Consider the following 19475-nt stretch of genomic DNA (forward strand, 5'->3'; position numbering starts at 1 on the left):
CAATGTATTGTTCAAGGGGTGGTTTTCACAACTTGCTATCATCTGTGTTGGTGTGTGTGAGTGTGTGTGTGTGTGTTGGTGTGAGTGTGACTGGATGCGAGCCAGACTAATCCACCGTCAGGTGAGCGTTCTCACGGGCTGTGACTCATTGTGATCTCTGGCTCTCCGGTACTTCATCCCTCTGCTATGATGATGTGAGTGTTGCATGCGTGCGCGCGCTTGTTTGTGCGAGTGTGTGTGTGTGTGTGTGTGTGTGTGTGTGTGTGTAGGTGCGCGCGCGTCAGTTGATGCGATCACAACACGCTCTGACCCGAACCCAGATTAATGACCCGTATTTATGTTTCATCCGAAAATCACCTTGTCTTCATTTAACAATCGTTGTTCTGTTGTACTGCGTTCATGTGATGAGATCTTCGGACCCCAAATTAAGATATTTTGTAGATTGAGATATAAATGTTCTTCACAAATATTGAGATTATTCGCTGATCAGTTTCACAGTAGTAATGTGAAAATTGTTGATACTTGAAACCCCTTGTTTATTCAGATGCATTCTTTGTACTTATCAATTGGATTGAATTTGTATTTCCCCCTCTTTTTTCCAGCACACCACATCAATTTAGTAATATTGTCTTAATTTTCATGTGTTATTTGCATTGTTACTGTTATTGTATATTGATTCTTCTAATTGTATTTTATGTGTGCAGTGAAAATTGTTGGCACTTGAAACCCCTTGTTCAGATGCATTCTTTGCACTTATCAATTTGATTAAATTGGGGGTATTTCCCCCTCTTTTTCCAGCACACCATATCATTTTAACAATATTGTCTTATTTTTAATTTGTTATTTGCATTGTTACTGTTATTGTATATTGATTCTTCTAATTGTATTTTATGTGTGCAGTGAAAATTGTTGGCACTTGAAACCCCTTGTTCAGATGCATTCTTTGCACTTATCAATTTGATTAAATTGGGGGTATTTCCCCCTCTTTTTCCAGCACACCATATCATTTTAACAATATTGTCTTATTTTTAATTTGTTATTTGCATTGTTACTGTTATTGTATATTGCTCTTTCTAATTGTATTTTTTGTATGCAGTGAAAATTGTTGGCACTTGAAACTCTTTTCCAGATGCATTCTTCGCACTTATCAATTGGATTGAATTGGAGTATTTTCCCCCTCTTTTTTCCAGCACACCATATCATTTTAGCAATATTGTCTTATTTTTAATTTGTAATTTGCATTGTTACTGTTATTGTATATTGCTCTTTCTAATTGTATTTTTTGTATGCAGTGAAAATTGTTGGCACTTGAAACTCTTTTCCAGATGCATTCTTCGCACTTATCAATTGGATTGAATTGGAGTATTTTCCCCCTCTTTTTTCCAGCACACCACATTATCACATCAATTAGTGTCAGCTGAGCTTTAGTGTTTACGAGTTTGTGTTTCTTGAATAGTTCCAAATTTTCTTAAATAACTCAATATTATTCGTTAAAAGTGGTAATTGAGTGGAATATTTCTAATTAATTTATCAATTTAAGCCATCTAAATTCAAAATTTATAGTTTTATTGTTTATTTTGGACCAAAATTTTATAAAAATTGTACACTTGAAATTCTAACCTTATCTTGGACTTTGTCACCTATAAATTTGGAAGAAAAATAGCACAAGGACTATCTTATTATTTTATCTTTCAGTGTTATCACATTAGCGTCATTTGCATTGTAAATGAATTAATAAATAAATCTGAGCAATATTGTCTTATTTCTTATGTGATATTTGCATTGTTACTGTCATTGTATATTGCTTTTTCTAATTATTGTATGTTCTGAATAAATTGAAAATAAATTTTGAATCTCCCTCTTCAAAGTTTCTTCCCATTACGAACTGCTTGTTGATGATCACTTTCAAATGCCTAAATTACGACATAGCAGTCTGATTTTCTATGATTAAAAAAGCTATTAGCTTCTACTCATGTTTGTGGAGCGCTTTCGGACGCTGGTTCCTTTTTCAACACTCATTATCGTGAGTGGCTTTTAATCATATAAATCAGACTGCTATTTAAATCTCAATTTATTCATTCACACACTCACAAGTTACAATAACTCAATAATCTATATATATATATATATATATATATATATAAAAGCGAAATGGCACTCACTCACTGACTAACTGACTGACTGACTCACTCACTCGCAGAACTGAAAATCTACCGGACCAAAAACGTTCAAATTTGGTAGGTATGTTCAGTTGGCCCTTTAGAGGCGCACTAAGAACGGATTTGGAAAAATTTCCAAAGATACGCCCAAAATCTGCGTTTTTCCAGCGTTTTTTTAGCGTTTTCTCAGCTTTATCGAGAACAAATGAAGAGAAAATGTTCAAATTTAGTACAGAAGCTCAGCTAGGGTTTAATAATGTTGTGTTAGAAGGAATTTGCAATAACGTCAAAGATACGCCCAAAATTAGAGGGTTTTCAGCGTTTCTTTTGCTTTTTCTCAGATTTATCGAGAACAAATGAACATGAATTGTTCAAATTCAGTACAGAAGCTAAGCTGGGGTGTAATAATGTTGTGTTAGAAGGAATTTGAAATAACGCCAAAGATACGCCGAAAATCTGCGTTTTTCCGGTCTAGTTGTATTGTGATAAAATGAAGTGCACTTGATAATTTTACAGTGTTTCATTAATTTCAGTAACCCTATAGAGAAAATTGAATAATAAAATTACTATCACATTTTATCACTTGAGATTGACCTCTTAATTTTGTGCACTTGTTTGGACTTTGGAGAGTAGCCCAATAAAGAAAATTGAACCACGTAATCACATTCCCATCCCCACTCAAATTTGAGTAACTACTAATCCAAAAATACATTCAAATAACACTGACTTAAGTCTACAAGTTTCCAGTGACAAATCTACTTGATTTATTGATGATTGAGTTAATGTATTTCATTTATATTTTTGTAAATGGGTATTGAAGAGTTGTAAGCTTGATACTAAATGTATTGAGATAAGAAAAGGTTCTTTGATAGTTTTTATTATGTTTCATCAATTTCAGTAAACCTATAAAGAAAATTGAATAATGAAACTACCATTCTTTATTCTTTATCGATTCATACAATGACTACATAATGATAGGGAGAGAAGATTGATACTAGTTGCATTGAGATGAAAAAGGGTACTTGATAGCTCTTAATAGGTTTCATGAATTTCAGTAACCCTATAAAGAAAATTGAATAATGAAACTACTATTCTTTATTATTTAATGGTTCATATAATAAGTACATGATTAGAGAAAAACTATAAAAATAACTATGAAACAACTATGACTAAAAAAGACGATATAGAAAAAACTATGACTTCATTAAATTTCATCTCCACTTGAATTTGAGAGACTACTAATCCAAACATACATTCAAATAACAGTGACTCAAGTCTACAAGTTTCCAGCGACAAATCTACTTGATTTATTGATGACTGGGTTAATGGAATTCACATTACCTGACACTTTTCCGCCGACATGAGGATTTGCAGTAATCCGGGTGGAGGCGGCTGGTGTGCGAGGAAGAGTGGATGAGGGGCGGCATCGGAGGCGGCTTTGAGGCCGGGCGGGGGCGGTGGAAAGAGAGCGACCGACGTCAGTTTGAGAGGCGGCACTGAAGAGGTCTGTTCCTGGCTTGCCGCCTCCTTCTGTTGTTGCTGTTGTTGCTGGTGATGAGACTGCTGTTGTTGCATTTTCGGCAGATATACGCGCCGCGAACATGAGCAATTCACTTTTAATCAGCTGATTATATATGTTATTGTACGACAGGATTCTGGATTGGGGATAACGAGAGTGATAGTACAGGTTGACATTATCCTATTTTATTAAGCGAGCAATTTCTTTATATATATATATATAATATATATATATATATATATATATATATTATATATATATATATATATAATATATATATATATATATATATATATATATATGGTTATGTGATTATCTGGTTATCTAATTATCTTGTTATATGGGTATATGTTCAACAACTCTAACGATGTTCACGAAATTTGGAACAAAGTAGTTTTATGATATGAAGATTCGATTGCACTAGGTCTCAACCCTTGGATAGCTCGCTGAAGGACATTAAAAGGATTTATTCGTCCTTGGAAAAACAGCTGGAAATTTTGTTGTCTGTCGATACCGTAATAATGGAAGAGTGAACGAGTGCATGTGTGTGGGATCATCCAGCTGATCTCACGAGAGAAAAAATTCAGCAAGAGAAACTTATTTTCGTTAATTTATCTTTTTTTAGGAAACATGTTTATTTCAGAAAGTCCAAAATAGTAACTAGATGCTGTTAGTGATACATAGTATATTAACAAATATTGTAGCGAACATAGTAAATCATAGTTAATCGAATTCATAGTATATCTATTTGTAATTGATGATGTGTTTGTTTTTTGAAGTGTGAATAAATTGTTATTTTGATTTGAATGTAGTATAAATTTGAAAAGGGACAGTTTCGGGCATAAGCCTGTTGTGCCTCCTCATATAACTGTAAAAATGATTGTACGACTAAGAGAATGAATAAATTAATATAAACTATAGATTCAATCTTTCGTTACAAATTTTCTATGCTTTTACACTCCGGAGCAAAGCTCGGTACCCCGATATTTGGGGTGAATTGAGAAAATGTTGCAGTTTCAAATCGATAAGTTTATAAATAAGATAATTACTTTCATTCATTATGACTAAGGAGTAAATCAACTAATTTTCTAGATAATTTATACTGTTGACACATAAACAGACAGCCTAAACATTATTCCTTAACGTTTCTTTCATCATCAAGCTCTGTTATATTATATTGGATGACAGGGTTCTGGATTAGGGATAACGAGAGTTATAGCACTGGTTGTCATTATTGGGGTGACTTGGGAGAATGTTGCAGTTTTAGAACTGATCTATCAATAAAACAAATATGACACTAATTTTAATTTATTAGTAAACAAATATATCATAGTAATCTTTTTTCAATTTTCCATTTATAAACATGAAAAACACAAAAACGGTACTATGGAATTATTTCTTTATAAATCAACAATTCAATTCAACCTGAAGGCTAGCAATTTAACATACTTTATATGGATAATCCTTAAAGTAAAATTCTAGCGTTGTAGTGAGGTTCACGTTATAATGGCCGTGGAGAGAGATAGGAGAACAGCATCTATTTATTTATTTATTCATTGATACATAGATACAATATCATTCTCAACTATGAATGATTGGGGGAGGAACAACAGGCTTTAAGCCCAAAACTGTTCCTTTCCCAAATTTAGTTAGAAATTGTCCAAAAATAGGTTATGTTTACACTTCACGATTTTGTCCAATTTTGAGTCCAAAATATTTATAAACTAGGAATTCAGAATTTAGGAGAGTTGAAAACCAAAGCAAATTCTCTGCCTTGCCACTGCCTTCTATAGGTGATAGCTGATACCATTATATCTGATGTAATATTAAATCTTCAGACTTGTTCAAATAATCAATAATATTTTAATAGTCAAAAAAAAATTTTTTTTAATAATTTAATAATAAATTTTTGTAATAATTGAGATTGAAGATTTAGTTGATTAATCATATTTCTACATTGTTGTTAAACGATCTGGCAACACTGCGGAGATGGAAGTGGATAGCGCTATCTGCTTTATCGAATTGAATTGAATTGAATTCTTTATTGTCGTTAAACACATAGTGCAATAGACATAGTAATCAGGAAACAAGAATTATAGACAAGGATAGCAACACCATTGTCAATCAAATACTGTCATTATAACGTGGACCTGACTATAGTAGCGTAAACTTCTTATGCGAAGGTTTCCTTTCATTTCAAAGCTGATATTTAAATTTATATTTCATTGCTGAATATTCATTTTTCAAAGCCAATATTCCAAAGCTGAAGACCTGGAATTGGGAATTGCGAGGTTCGAATATATATATATAAACATATCATATCATATGACATATAAACATATCAATGACCTTCATCTATATCCTACACTTATGATTATTTCATGATGTATTTTTCAATGCCGAAGCAAAACATCAAGTTTTGAACCGTACTTATAGCCTACGAGATTAGGTTCCCTCTGCAAAGTATCAAGGGTAATCAAGTGGTGATACTCTCTCTCTCTCCTCGCCTGCATTTAGAATGCACAGCATGAGGGTGTGTTACACAGGAGGAGCTGAGCGGAAGAGTGAGTGATACTGCGACAAAGTGGAGCAAAGTCATTTGTAAGGGGATCTTCTTAGGCTGTTAAGTTTAAAGTACAATTTGATTTATAAATAATTGAAGCCGGCGAGGCGGAACGAGTGAGGGAAGGGTGTCAATGAAGGGTTGCCGATCTTGAGAGTTGGTTTGGGGGGCGGTAGGTTTTAGCGTGATAATGTTGCTGGGGGCGGTAGGGCGGGGGCAGTAGTATTGGCTTCGGGGGCCTCGTTGTGTCGGTCTGTCAAGTTCCCAGGCGTTGAAGCTCGCCGCTCCACTGAGTGAACTCAACACTCTAAATACGAACACTGCCATCCCAACACAGTTACCTCCTCGCATTCAAAGCTCCTCTGTCAACTGTACATCGCAACTATAATCCCTTGACTGCATGACAACTATAATTGTATATATAGTCCCTATATATAGTATTATAGTATTATATATAGTCCCTATATATTGTATATATAGTTATATATAGTCCCTTGACTGCAACTACATCTTCTATAATCCTCGACTGTACACTCTAATACCCCGAACATCTGAAGAGGGTTCTGCATTCTATTATAGGCTATTGATTACTGGATAAGGATTGCGGAGCTGTTAGTTTCATACTGGCGATTCATCGTGTGCTCCACTGTAATCTCTATGTAGAAGACGATTATGTTTGGACTCTCTGGCGACTCCTAGATGAAATGAAGATGATTATATACTATATATAGATAGTATGAGCTTTAATAGATGTGGATCTATGATTGGAGTGAGAAGATAATGATAGTGAATCTAGAAAAAAGTCAATTCACAATAATAATAATAATAATAATAATAATAATAATAATAATAATAATAATAATAATCATTATTATTGAACGAAAATCCAAATTAAATGCTGTAATTCACCCCGAAGACTTCTGCTACTGCAAATATTGACAACAGGGTAAACAGCTAGATAGAAATTTTTAATTCACAATGTTACCCAGGAACCAGGAATGAACTTCTTGGAGATGCTCCTTGAGGAATCAATCATCCTTATTTTATTTTTACAATTTTTAGTCAAACTTGATGCAATAAACCAATTTATTTTGTTATCTGTACACGAATATGTGAAGGGATGCCACTATCTACAATTTTGTACATTTGTGACGGCATCATTTCTAATCTCAAATCCATGTATTTTTACAATTTTCAGTTGAATTTGATACAATGTATCTTAATATTAATTTTGTCATTTATACATGGATAGGCTGTGTGGAAGGATAGGTACTAACTACAATCTTGCTTATTTCAAATTAAATCAATTCATTTGTCATTTGAACAGAAACAATATAGAACATTTCAATGAGAGAAGCATATAACCTAGATTTCAATTCAATCAGGTAAGATAGCCACCTCTAATACAAGGCCGCTGCCTACGATATTGCAACGTCGCAGTGTAGGCCTAGAATCTAATACATGATTGGTGAAAAAGATTTAAAAAAATACCAGCTGATCTTTTTAAACTTGTTTAAACTTGTTTCATGTTTTAGATTGTAGGCCTACACTGCGACGTTGCAATATCGTAGGCCGCGGCCTTGTATTAGAGGTGGCTATGGGTAAGATCAGAAATATTATTTGAGACATCATCTTTTCTAACCTCAATCCTACTTAATTTTTGAACGAATACAATATTGTATTGGACTACAGTAGAACTATCAAGGAAAACACAGACTTATACACCACGAATACGCGCATTTTACTTCTCATCAGCTAATGCTATTCTTATTATATCTATATGTGTACAGAAAAAGTAAGATACAGACTTGAGTGAGATGCGTACAAACCTGAGCGCCATGAACACGCGCTGATATTCATCAGCTGACGCTAAGCTTATATCATAATTATATATATTTGTACAGAAACAGTTTGAAAGAGGTATAATCAGCTGATGAAAAGCAAAATGCGCGTGCACATGGTGTATAAGTCTGTACGAACCAACTTTCTGAAAAGTGTGATCTTTGCTGAGAATGAAAATGTATTTCTTGAAAATAGGAAATGTATGCCAATGTAGATGTTTCCGTAAGTATTATGAGTACTTAGAGAAACATTAGCGTAAGTAGATATCCCATGGTATAGGGAATTTATGTAGCAACTTTTACTGTTATCTCAAGCCGATTACTGTCGATTATTGTCAATTTGTACTGTTTTGTTGGGGTGAGAGTGTATGAACGGCACAATTTGAGAGACTACCAGCGTCACACAGCTTCATGGGAAAGAACTAAGTGAACTATCAGCTTGAGATAACAGTAAAAGTTGCGACAGAAACGCCCTATTCCATGGGATATCTACTTATGCTATCGTTTCTCTATGGTATTATCATATCAATTGTGTTGTGTCGGCTTGAATCCTTGGTGAACTAACTTCGATGTGTATGTGATTCATTTAGCAGGGTAACCTTTATCGTCAACCTCCAAGTCGATGCCTATCGGTGAGGGAGAAAGAAAACTCTTTCATGAGAAATGAACCCCGGCTAAATAAGAGCGCAGAAAGGGGTTAGCTGGTTGGGAAGGTGCAAAGTTGTGAAAGCGGAAATCGAATCGAAGGCCGGTGAAGCGTGACCTGAGTGAGAGAGAGAGAGTGAAAGTGGATTGACCGGCTGATGTGTTGGTTGGTTGGTGGGTGGGGGGGAAGTTAGAAGCGATTGAGATGCTGATGGAGTGTTGAAGGCATCCAGTTGCGGTGGAGGGGTTGGCGTGGTGTGTACTCGGCAAAGGTATAAAGAGGTTGTTAGGTTGGAGGTTATAGAAGGGCTCGGGTGTTTAGGGGATCAGTGGATGCTTTGCAGGAAGAAAGGAGGCGCTGCGCTGCGTCTCTAAGGAGAGCTCAAGAGATGTTGGCCGCGGTTGAGAAGTGCGGGCTTAAGAAAGAGGTCGTGCCAGCGCAGTAAACAGCCGTCGCCCCTCTTCCGCGATGCGCTAAGCCCGCCATCTCTCTCTAACCTCGGAGGTTACGACCCCTAACATTTAGTCTTCTACTTTGTGCTCTCACCCACCCTCGAACATCCACCGATTTAACTAGCTAGCTCTTTTGCTGCCACCTCACCTCCGGGTTACAAATTTATCTCGCCCATCCTCCCTCAATTTGAGGTGTGCAGCATCTAATCCTGGCGCTTCTTCCCTTCCTTTTCACTAAACACCTGTCACTTTACGCAATCTCATTGGAGGAGTCTAATTTCGTTCCACTTCTTCAACACATATTTTAGGTGATGCTTTCTTGATCCATTATTTATTTAGCGTATGGCAGATATATGGCACAACAAATATATAGCTCATGAGTCTCAAATGCCTACATAAACACTGTAAATTTCCAAATTCTTTGAGATGTTGTGTAGTTTTCGGTCAGGAGAACATAAGTTTGTCTGACCGCCATTATTTGCTAGTCCATTTGATCCATTCCCAGCTGCGATGTATTAACACACTTTTTTCTATGTATTTCACACGATATACAGTCAAATATTTAAGTAAATAATCAAATTCTTTTAGTATGACTGTAGTACTTTCACTTACAGTCAGTAAGTAGAAGAATTTGATTATTTACTTAAATATTTGACTGCATGTCGTGTGAAAAACATAGAAAAAAGTGTGTTTACACATATTTTATATGTGAAAAGTACCGTCTTGAATTGTCAAGTATTTCTCCAATAGGGTGAAATTGAACAATTGAAGGAATGTTGTCAGTTCCACATAATTTATTTGAGCCAAACTGAAGTTTCAATGCACTTGAGGCATCATCACAAGCAGTTTTTCTTGGTTAGACTGAACAAATTCCTTTTATTTCACCTCAATATAGAGGGATCCCAAAAAATCTCTGTTCATAGTGTGCTTTTGATTCCTCATTTATGATTTTCACACAAAGTGATCGAGAGAGGAAAATGGCTCGAGCTATTTTTTTCTGAATTCAGATAAGATTATGACTTACAAGAATTCCCTCCGATTTACGATTATGACTAGCCTATTTTGTTTTGTCTCTATCATAATCCATGACGAAAATGATTCTTGTGCAGTCTTTGAAGCCAATTAATAATAATTATAATAAAATTAATAAATTGTTTCGATCAATTTTATTTCCATTATTAATTTAGAAATATGAAGAGAATAATTTGAAAGAATCTGGAATTCTTATACTGTTTAATAGTTTGTATACTGTTATACTGTGTATACATGATCCTGCCGAAATATCAAGAGATACTGTATTTATATCAATAATTATAAATATAATTCATATTGATAAATTTAAATATATTCAATTAAATATAATTTATATCAATAATTATTGTGAAGTGCCCTCCTGATCAGATAACGTCTTTGAAGTGAGGGAGGTATAATAATTGGAATACGGCGGAATCTAATAGAAACATGTTCAAAATCGTGGAAATAGTTATTTGTGCAACTAGTGCGCAAAGTGACAGTTTGCTGCACCGAAAGAAACGTTTATGCACGAGCCGTAGGCGAGGGCGGAATGGTTTCTTGAGTGCAGCAAAGGAACTTTGCGCACGTATTTCACATAAAATTTTTCCTACAGTTATCATTGAATATGAGGAGTGGTTGATTATAGGTAAAATGATGTCTGAAATCCATCAAATGTTTGTCTGTATAAATTTGTTATTAATAGCAACTTCAATCTATTTTGAACTTGATAATCCAATTGAAAATTAATAATCGATAATTTATTCAAATTAATCCAATTAATTTGAAAATTTCGAGTAAATCTTAATTTCTAAATAATTTATTCAAGTAAGTTACAATACATTCTGGTTCATACACGAATCTACAATAAATTACAGTACAACAGCCAATTATGCAGCAAATTTCACATATTATGAAAACTTATTAATTACAATGAAGATTGAATGCAACATTAGAATATTGATAATATAGTATTGTAATATAACTACATAAATCAGCGGTGTTTCAACAATGAATAAATGATAATTTCAATGAATAAATATACACCCCACTATATATTATATGTGTTGGGGTATAAGTAATTAGTTGCTTATTGCGTGTAATAATTACTATTTACAAACTTCATTCACTGATATGGGATTAAAGTTTTTTATAATAAAATTAGTAAAAATGTATAATACAAACAAACAAAATTATGGAATTAGTAAATAAATATTAATGTTCTATTAAGGATAATAATAAGAAAGGTTATTTTTAGAAAAATGAAAAACAGTAAAGAGTGGAATGAAGAATAAATAGTTTCAATATTTACAGTCTAACTAAATTTTCACAATTTTCCACTCCAATATCAACCAACCAGGAAAATAAACTTTTCTTGAACCTGTGTCTATTGAATTCTTCCCTAATGTAACTTGGTATTGAATTATAAATTTTTGGTCCCAAATATGTGTAGTTTCTTTGCCCAAATGTAGTGTTCATCCTTGGTACTATTGAATACGTGTTTCTCTGCCTTGTTTGATGGTTATGATCTGCCAGTCTTATGTGTTCGTTGTTTCTCCTCATTCGCGTGATGATAGCCTGGATGTAGAGTTGTCTTACACTCAGTACTTTACTGTCCTTGAAAAGAATGTTCGTGGGGAATTGATTCTCCTTGAAGCCTATTATTTTTAGTATTCGTTTTTGAAGTTTATAGAGAGGTTCAACATGTGTAAAATTCGTAGCTCCCCAGATAATTATGACGTATCTTAAAATTGATTGCACTAAAGAAAAATAAACAGTTTTTAATGTCTCATAGTTGAGGATTTTACGGAGTTGATAGAATTTGTAGAGAAGCTTCCTGATCCGGGTAATTGATAGATTAATGTGCTTGTCCCATTTGAATTTGTTGTCCACTATTGTTCCTAAATATTTTATTTCATTGACTTGTTGAATTGAAGGGCAATCACACGGGTTGTTGGTGCTTCCACAGTGATGCAGGATTATTGAAGAATCCGGTGGTCTCGTCCGTTCTGTCAGAGAAAAGGCTAAAAATTTCGTTTTTGTTGCATTTACTGTAAGCAAATTTTCTCTTAACCATTTATCGACTTTGATCAATTCTTCCTGTGCCAGATTAAAAACTTCCTCCCAGGTGTTTCCTTCAAATAGTATACACGTATCATCAGCAAAAGCTATTACTCTTCCTCTTATCTTAATTGAACATAGCTCATTTGCATATGCCAAATACAGAATTGGCCCAAGAACTGTTCCTTGGGGAATCCCAAACTTCATCGTTCCCTCTGAACTGAGATGTTCTTCAACTTTGACTTTTTGACGCCGGTCACAGAGGTATGATCTAAACCATGCTAGAGGAACTCCTCTAATTCCCATGGCTTCTAATTTCTTCAGCAGCAAACTGTGATTAACAGTGTCAAAAGCTTTTGCTAGGTCCAGGAACACTGCTGCACATTTTTTGTTATTTTCTAGCTTATCTGTGACAAAATTTGACAATTCTAATACCGCATCTTCTGTACTCCTCCCCTCACGAAAACCAAATTGATTCCTAGATAGTAAGTTGTTTTTTTCCATGTAATTCACAAGACGTTTCTTTACCAGTTTTTCCAAAATCTTAGAAATATTGCTTATAAGTGAAATAGGCCTGTAATTGGTGGCATTTGTTTTGTCGCCTCCTTTATGTAATGGTCTAACACATGTCTCTTTCATAGCTTTTGGAAAAATTCCTTTTGACAGACTTAAATTGAATATGTGAATTAATGGTTTTACAATTACATTTTTTATCGACTTCAATGTTCTATTATTGATTCCATCAAGTCCTGGAGCACTGTCATTTCGCAAACTACTAATAGCTTCAAGAAGCTCATCTTCAGTTACTGGGTGAAAGTAGATGGAGTGTAGAGCTCTTGTAACAGGTTTATATTGGGATATGATTTGGTCTAGTGGTTTTCTTAAGGAATCTATTATTGTCTCCGCCATTTCTTCACCTACATTTGTGAAAAAGTTATTCATGTGGTTGAGCACAGTTTCTGGATTCTCCTTTAGATTGAAAATCCTATCATCTATTTTAATAGCATTCAATTTCATTTTTGTTTTTGATTTAGAGTCAGTAGCATCTTTGATTACTTTCCACATTTTTTTATTATCCTTTCCAGCTTCATACAATTCTCTCTATAGTATTGGTCCTTTGTTTCATGAATTAAAGCTGTGAGTGTATTCCTATACCGACGATAGAAGTTGGTTAAGTTAATGTTGTTTGGGTCTTCCTTTCTTCTTTTGTTGAGAAGATTTCTGGTTCTTATTGCTGCTACTATACCTCTGGTGATCCATGGTTTGATGGGTTTGTACTTCTTCTGCCGCCGATGCTGCTTGATATTATTTTGTATATGTTGTCTCAGAGTTGATAAGAAGGTGTCATAAGATGTATCTGGATTATTATCTTCTAAAACATGAATCCACTCCTCATTCAGTAGTTCATTCTTCAAGCTATTAATGTCTATTTTCTCGTTTATTTCATGTGTTCCAGTTTCATTTGCACTATTTCTCGAAATATGTTGCACTCCTAGAATTGTGGTGAAGTGGTCAGTTATTGTTGATTCATAAATGATTGGAAAAAGATTATCTCTGGAGTTGGTAGCAATGTGATCTATGCAAGAAGCAGTTTCTGTTGTAGTTCTGGTTGCTTGTTTAATGCAGAGTCTGAGCCCATGCTCGCTTAGAAGATCGCATAAATTTGGTTTAGATCGCATAGATTGGTTTAATTTTTAAACCAATCAAATCATGAATGAAAAAATATTATTTGAAATAATGAATAATTAATAATATTCAAAATGTAAAATTTAATGAGTTCTCATTTCCATTTATTTGAAAATCAGAAAAAAATAGAATAAATTTGCATTCAAAATACATGCCAACAATGCCAACAGCTGATTATGATGGCTGCAAGATAATAAGCAAAGTATTAAGAGTAGGCAAAGTAATACTTTGCGCACTAGAGCGGAAAAGTGATTCTTTGCGTTCTGTAACCAGTGCAGGAATGGTCACTTTTCAAGGTAACTGTAGGAAAAATATCATTACTATTTTGAAAACTTTTGCGATGAATTCACTTTTTCCCGTTACCCGGGACCCGGATGTCAATTATGAATCATGAATATGCTTGATTCATAAAAATAAATACTGTACGGAAATTTTCGATTTTACAGGATTTGTATGTCAAGGAAATCACTCACATAGACGAATTGACTCAACAGATTTATCTGACTGCTATCAAATTTAGCGAGTCTAATGTTGAAAAGCGTTAATGTTTTGAGGCTCTCCATTGTAAAGGCTAGTTGATAAACACCTCTAAAACTTCAATTAACGAGCAAAATCAGAAGGGCCATGCAATTTATGGCAGACTTTTAATCAACAGTGAATATCTACAGCGATGGTTTACCAAAGCCGTGGTGTTTGTGGCACAAATAGCCATGTATATTCACGGTTAACAAAAGCAAATAGGAAAGTAAACAACAAATAACAAATTCGAAACACAGTGACCCGCATCGGTTCCTTTTGAAACGATCCACCTTCTAGCATCAATTCATTCAAAGTCACAAAAACGATTTTCACCTATTGATACAACAGTTTAGTCTACTTCCTCTCCATTGGAATTTCAGATTCAAAGTGCATCCCTATTCATGAATTGTTTGATGTTGTCTCTTTCAACTCAACTATTGACTTTGATAAAACCGATTTATCAAAAACTGTTTCGGTAAAGGGTTTATTATTGTTTTGATGTGACTCAAATGGTTGAAAATTGATATAGGTCAATGTAGCATTTGTCATTTCGAATTCAATATTTTATTCACGAAATAATATTTCTCTTTCACGAAATGAGATTTCAATCTCATAGTGGAAATATTATTCATCTTTGTAGAAACTCATTCGCAGTATGCTCTGTGTAATTGGGCTTAATTGGGTACAATAATCATAGACTTTAGACTTGAATTTCATTCCAATATTTCCCTTAACATGTTTAGCGTTAGCTGAATATAAGTTCATGATATAATCAATAATTTTTCAATTATCTCTTCTAGGACGTTGTATTCATCAATCTTTCTAATGGAAATTCATTTTTATTGTTTTCAGATGGAAATAAATTGGAAATTGCATCTGTTCAAATGCTAATTAATGGATAATTATTATTAAACGAAAATCCCAATTAAATGCTGTAAATTACCCTGAAGACTTCTGCTACTGCAAATATTGACAACAGGGTAAACAGCTACATGGAAATTCGATGAGCGCTACTACACAAAAAATCTGGTGTGGCGCACTCACACAACTTTCCTTGCCGTTGTGAAAATTGATCACCTGACGCTAGTGTTCCCGCGCATCACAAGTCTACTATTCAAAGATTTGAGCCAGCAGGTGACAGGGCAATAACGCTTTAGACACACGAGGTCTGCTATCTCCTCATAGTGAATCATTTAATAGAATCAACAGTTGCCAACAGTTTGCAATTGGATAATCACATTTTCGTGTACACGGACGCACATACACTCATACACTCATACACACACACTCACACACACACACACACACACACACACACAAACACACACACACACACACACACAAACCACTTTTTTGGACTCAGGGGGCCTTGAAACGTATATTATAAATTGGGGTAAGCAAGTTTTTTTCGGAAAGCAATACTTTCCTTACCTATGGTAATAGGGCAAGGAAAGTAAAATTATTTGTCAGCCCGGAAAACGAACCCAGTACCTCCTAATTCCCGGGCTGACAAATAATTTTTGTATAGTAGCGCTCATCGAATTTCCATGTAGCTGTTTACCCTGTTGTCAATATTTTCAGTAGCAGAGGTCTTCGGGATGATTTATAGCATTTAATTGGGATTTTCGTTTAATAATAATTATTTTTTGTTCTCTTTGAATGGGCATTGATGCCAAAAACCTTGTACAGTAATATGAGCGTATGATTGTACTCAGTGCAAATAGAAAAATATACAATTATTATTTAACGAAAATCCTAAATAAATGCTGCACAAATCACCCCGAAGACTTCTGCTACTGCAGACATTGACATCAGGGTTAACAGCTAGATGGAAATTCGATGAGAACTACTATCCAAAAATTAGTTGCCAGCCCGGGAATCGAACCCGGTATCTCCCAATTGCTAGTCAGGAATGCTCACCCTCACACCAAACTGACAATCTCTGGATAGCAGCGCTCATTTTATACGAAGCCATAGCGGCCTACCAGTTACAGGTGGAATTAAATAGAGATAGCATTTATTCAAATGCTAATTAATATATAATTATTATTTAACGAAAATCCTAAATAAATGCTGTAAATCACCCCGAACTGCTGTTAACCCTGATGTCAATGTCTGCAGTAGCAGAAGTCTTCGGGGTGATTTGCAGCATTTATTTAGGATTTTCGTTAAATAATAATTATATATTAATTAGCATTTGAATAAATGCATTCTCGATTCAATTCCATCTAGAAAAATATACCTTGAATGTTATCAAAATTTTTTGATCCTTCCGATTAATAATCTACCGCAAGGTTTAACCGTCTACTTTTTCACAATACAGCAGATGGAAATTATGCCTTTTCCCAGTATTAAAACTTTACAACAATGAGAGTATGGAACCACTTTTTTGACGTAGTTATACCAACTCACAATCCGTGACTAGAGCTTAGTATGACTAGAATGCTTTTGGATAAAGGGTTGTAATCGTTGCTATGAAGAAAGGAATTAGTGTGTGGCAGGAACGAGAGGATTTTCTCTCGCTATTCTTTTTCTTCCCTACACTTTTTTGTTGAATTCTTACGGCGTCTCCCGCCAACAGATTAGGAGTTTCATTAATCAGTCTTGAAAAAGTGTTAATGTCATTACGTATTTCCCAAAGGGGGAAAAAGTGTCTGTTGTGAGAAGTGGCGAAGATAAGAGATCTGTTTCTCAACGTGAATTCATCCTTCCGAGCTGAAAAACACGCTTCTAAGCTTCCGTTAACGTTTACTGTGGAAACGTTCATGACTGAAGTTGGTCGCTTCCTGTTCAATCGACAGTATCTCGGAAAAAGTAATAAATGAGCAATCTGTCTGAGTTATACAGTAATTAGTGAACTGCGGTAAGAAAAATGCTGAAGAAAATAGGGCAGTGGTTGCAAAACAAAACAATTATTACACTCTTGTGGAAAACCTACTGGTAGGGAAAGTGATTGATGGATTTTAGCAGCGGGTGAACACTGGAGAATTTCATTTTACATGATTGTTCTACACCGTTTTTTGTCAGTGATTATTTGGAATACGTAATACCCCAGTCTCAATCATGCTTGTCAGATCCACTGAATTTCCGTTGGATTCTATTCATTACTTGATAGGCCTTTACAATCTAATTGAAAGATATTCTTTCAATTATGGAGAAATACCACAACATCTCATACCATACAATCAAATTACTTTACAATCTACTTCATAATATTGTTTGATTTGCAATACAAGGCTTTCATATAGGAGCATGATTCTCTCTGTGAGAGTTCCAGTCTTACTCTTGAAGAGTGAACACTATAGTGAGGTCCACGTTATAATGGCAGTGTTTGATTAGCAATGCTATTGCTATCCTTTTCTATCATTCAACAAAGCGGATAGCGCTATTTCTTTCTCGCTTTGCTCTGCTGCCAGATCATCGTCTGTGTGGAATTAATAATTAATCAACAAAATATTTCGTCTTGATTAGGAAAATTCATTATGTGTTACAGTGTTACAGTGTGGAATTAATAATTAATCAACAAAATATTTCGTCTTGATTAGGAAAATTCATTATGAAATCATTAAAAAATATAGTTTCTTGCTTGATAAAATATAATTGGTTATTTTAAACGAGAATGAACAGTTGATATTACATTAATAAACTGGTATCAGTTACCCTCCATAGAGGGCATTGACAAGACAGAGGATCGGCAACGTTGGTCTCCTATGTTTCTCCACAGTCATTATAACGTGGACCTCACTATAGGCCTTCACAATCTTCTTCACAATATTGTTTGATTTGCAGTACCAGGCTTCCATAGAAGCAAGATTCTCTCTATGAGAGTTCCAAAATATTACTCTTGAGGAACGAACACTAGGCAATTTAGTGGGTATTTTCCCGGAGTGACTATGCCGGAGACCCACGACAGTGCTGAGCTCCTCATACATGGATATCCTGGGGATGCACGACAGTGTTGAATGCCTCCTCTATATTTGGCTAACAGCTCAGGGATAATATTGAAATTCCCATTTAAGGTGGCCTTAGATGACGAAGCAATTAGTGCATTGGTTAGGATAGGATATACAAAGCATGAATAATCATCATTAATATTTTGCATAAAAAATATGCCTGGAAGATACTGAAACTATTGAAAAATTCATTTGGACAATACTTCGTCGCTATTGATCTGTTATAGGGTTTCCAAGTGAAGTATTGAGATGAAGGTAGTAATTTTCAATGTACTTCAAAGTACTCCAATGTACATCATCATCATCATCATCATCATCATCATCATCATCATCATCATCATCATCATCATCTCCTTACAAGGATTAGGCTTTATTGGCCTGCACCGGCATCCATTTCTTTCTTGGTCTTCCTATGCCTCGTTTTCCTTCGGGCTTGTACTCCCATGCTAATATTGAGAGCTTATTGGATGGCATTCTGAACTAGTAGTTCTGTGAACAGTAGACCTCACGTAGTATTCTCATCCACAAGCACCTGATTGAAACTTATGGAAATACAGCAATAGACTGGCTTCTCCACCCATCTGTGTCAGCTGATTTATGATGAATAATTCTATAATCTGATTTTTCTCTTATATTGGCGTATGAAGGAGGCTCCTTTCTCCTTTTATATTATCCATGAAATGCGAAATTCCCAAAAACCTTGTATATACGTCGACGCGCAATTAAAAAAGGAACATACCTGTCAAATTTCATGGAAATCTATTACCGCGTTTCGCCGTAAATACGCAACATATAAACATATAAACATTCAAACATCTAAACATTTAAACATTAAGAGAAATGCCAAACCGTCGAATTGAATCTTAGACCTCACTTCGCTCGGTCAATAAATGAGTAGACCAATTTTCCCGATATTTCTCCAGAATATCCAATACTTCAAAAATGAGTTCATCATAAGGATGCACGCAGTAACAGTCAGCTTACTTTTGAATTAATATTAGAAATTGAGAGAGGTAAACATTTAGAGGATAGGGGCAATATTTGCAATGAAATCTGATTGAAGCT

At 34.8% G+C, this 19475-nt stretch overlaps 1 protein-coding gene across 1 annotated transcript in view; it reads right to left on the reverse strand.

Moving 5' to 3' along the window:
• The window catches only part of LOC111051537 (nuclear receptor subfamily 2 group E member 1), a 50019-nt gene that overhangs the window by 11985 nt on the left and 18559 nt on the right, over positions 1–19475 (reverse strand). Inside the window, exon 6 of the mRNA XM_039420003.1 lies at positions 3501–3722. Coding sequence (XP_039275937.1) covers positions 3501–3722 — 222 coding nt within the window. The remainder of the gene's footprint in view (positions 1–3500; positions 3723–19475) is intronic.

Source organism: Nilaparvata lugens, chromosome 2 (assembly GCF_014356525.2).
Source record: "Nilaparvata lugens isolate BPH chromosome 2, ASM1435652v1, whole genome shotgun sequence".
Lineage (NCBI taxonomy): Eukaryota > Metazoa > Arthropoda > Insecta > Hemiptera > Delphacidae > Nilaparvata > Nilaparvata lugens.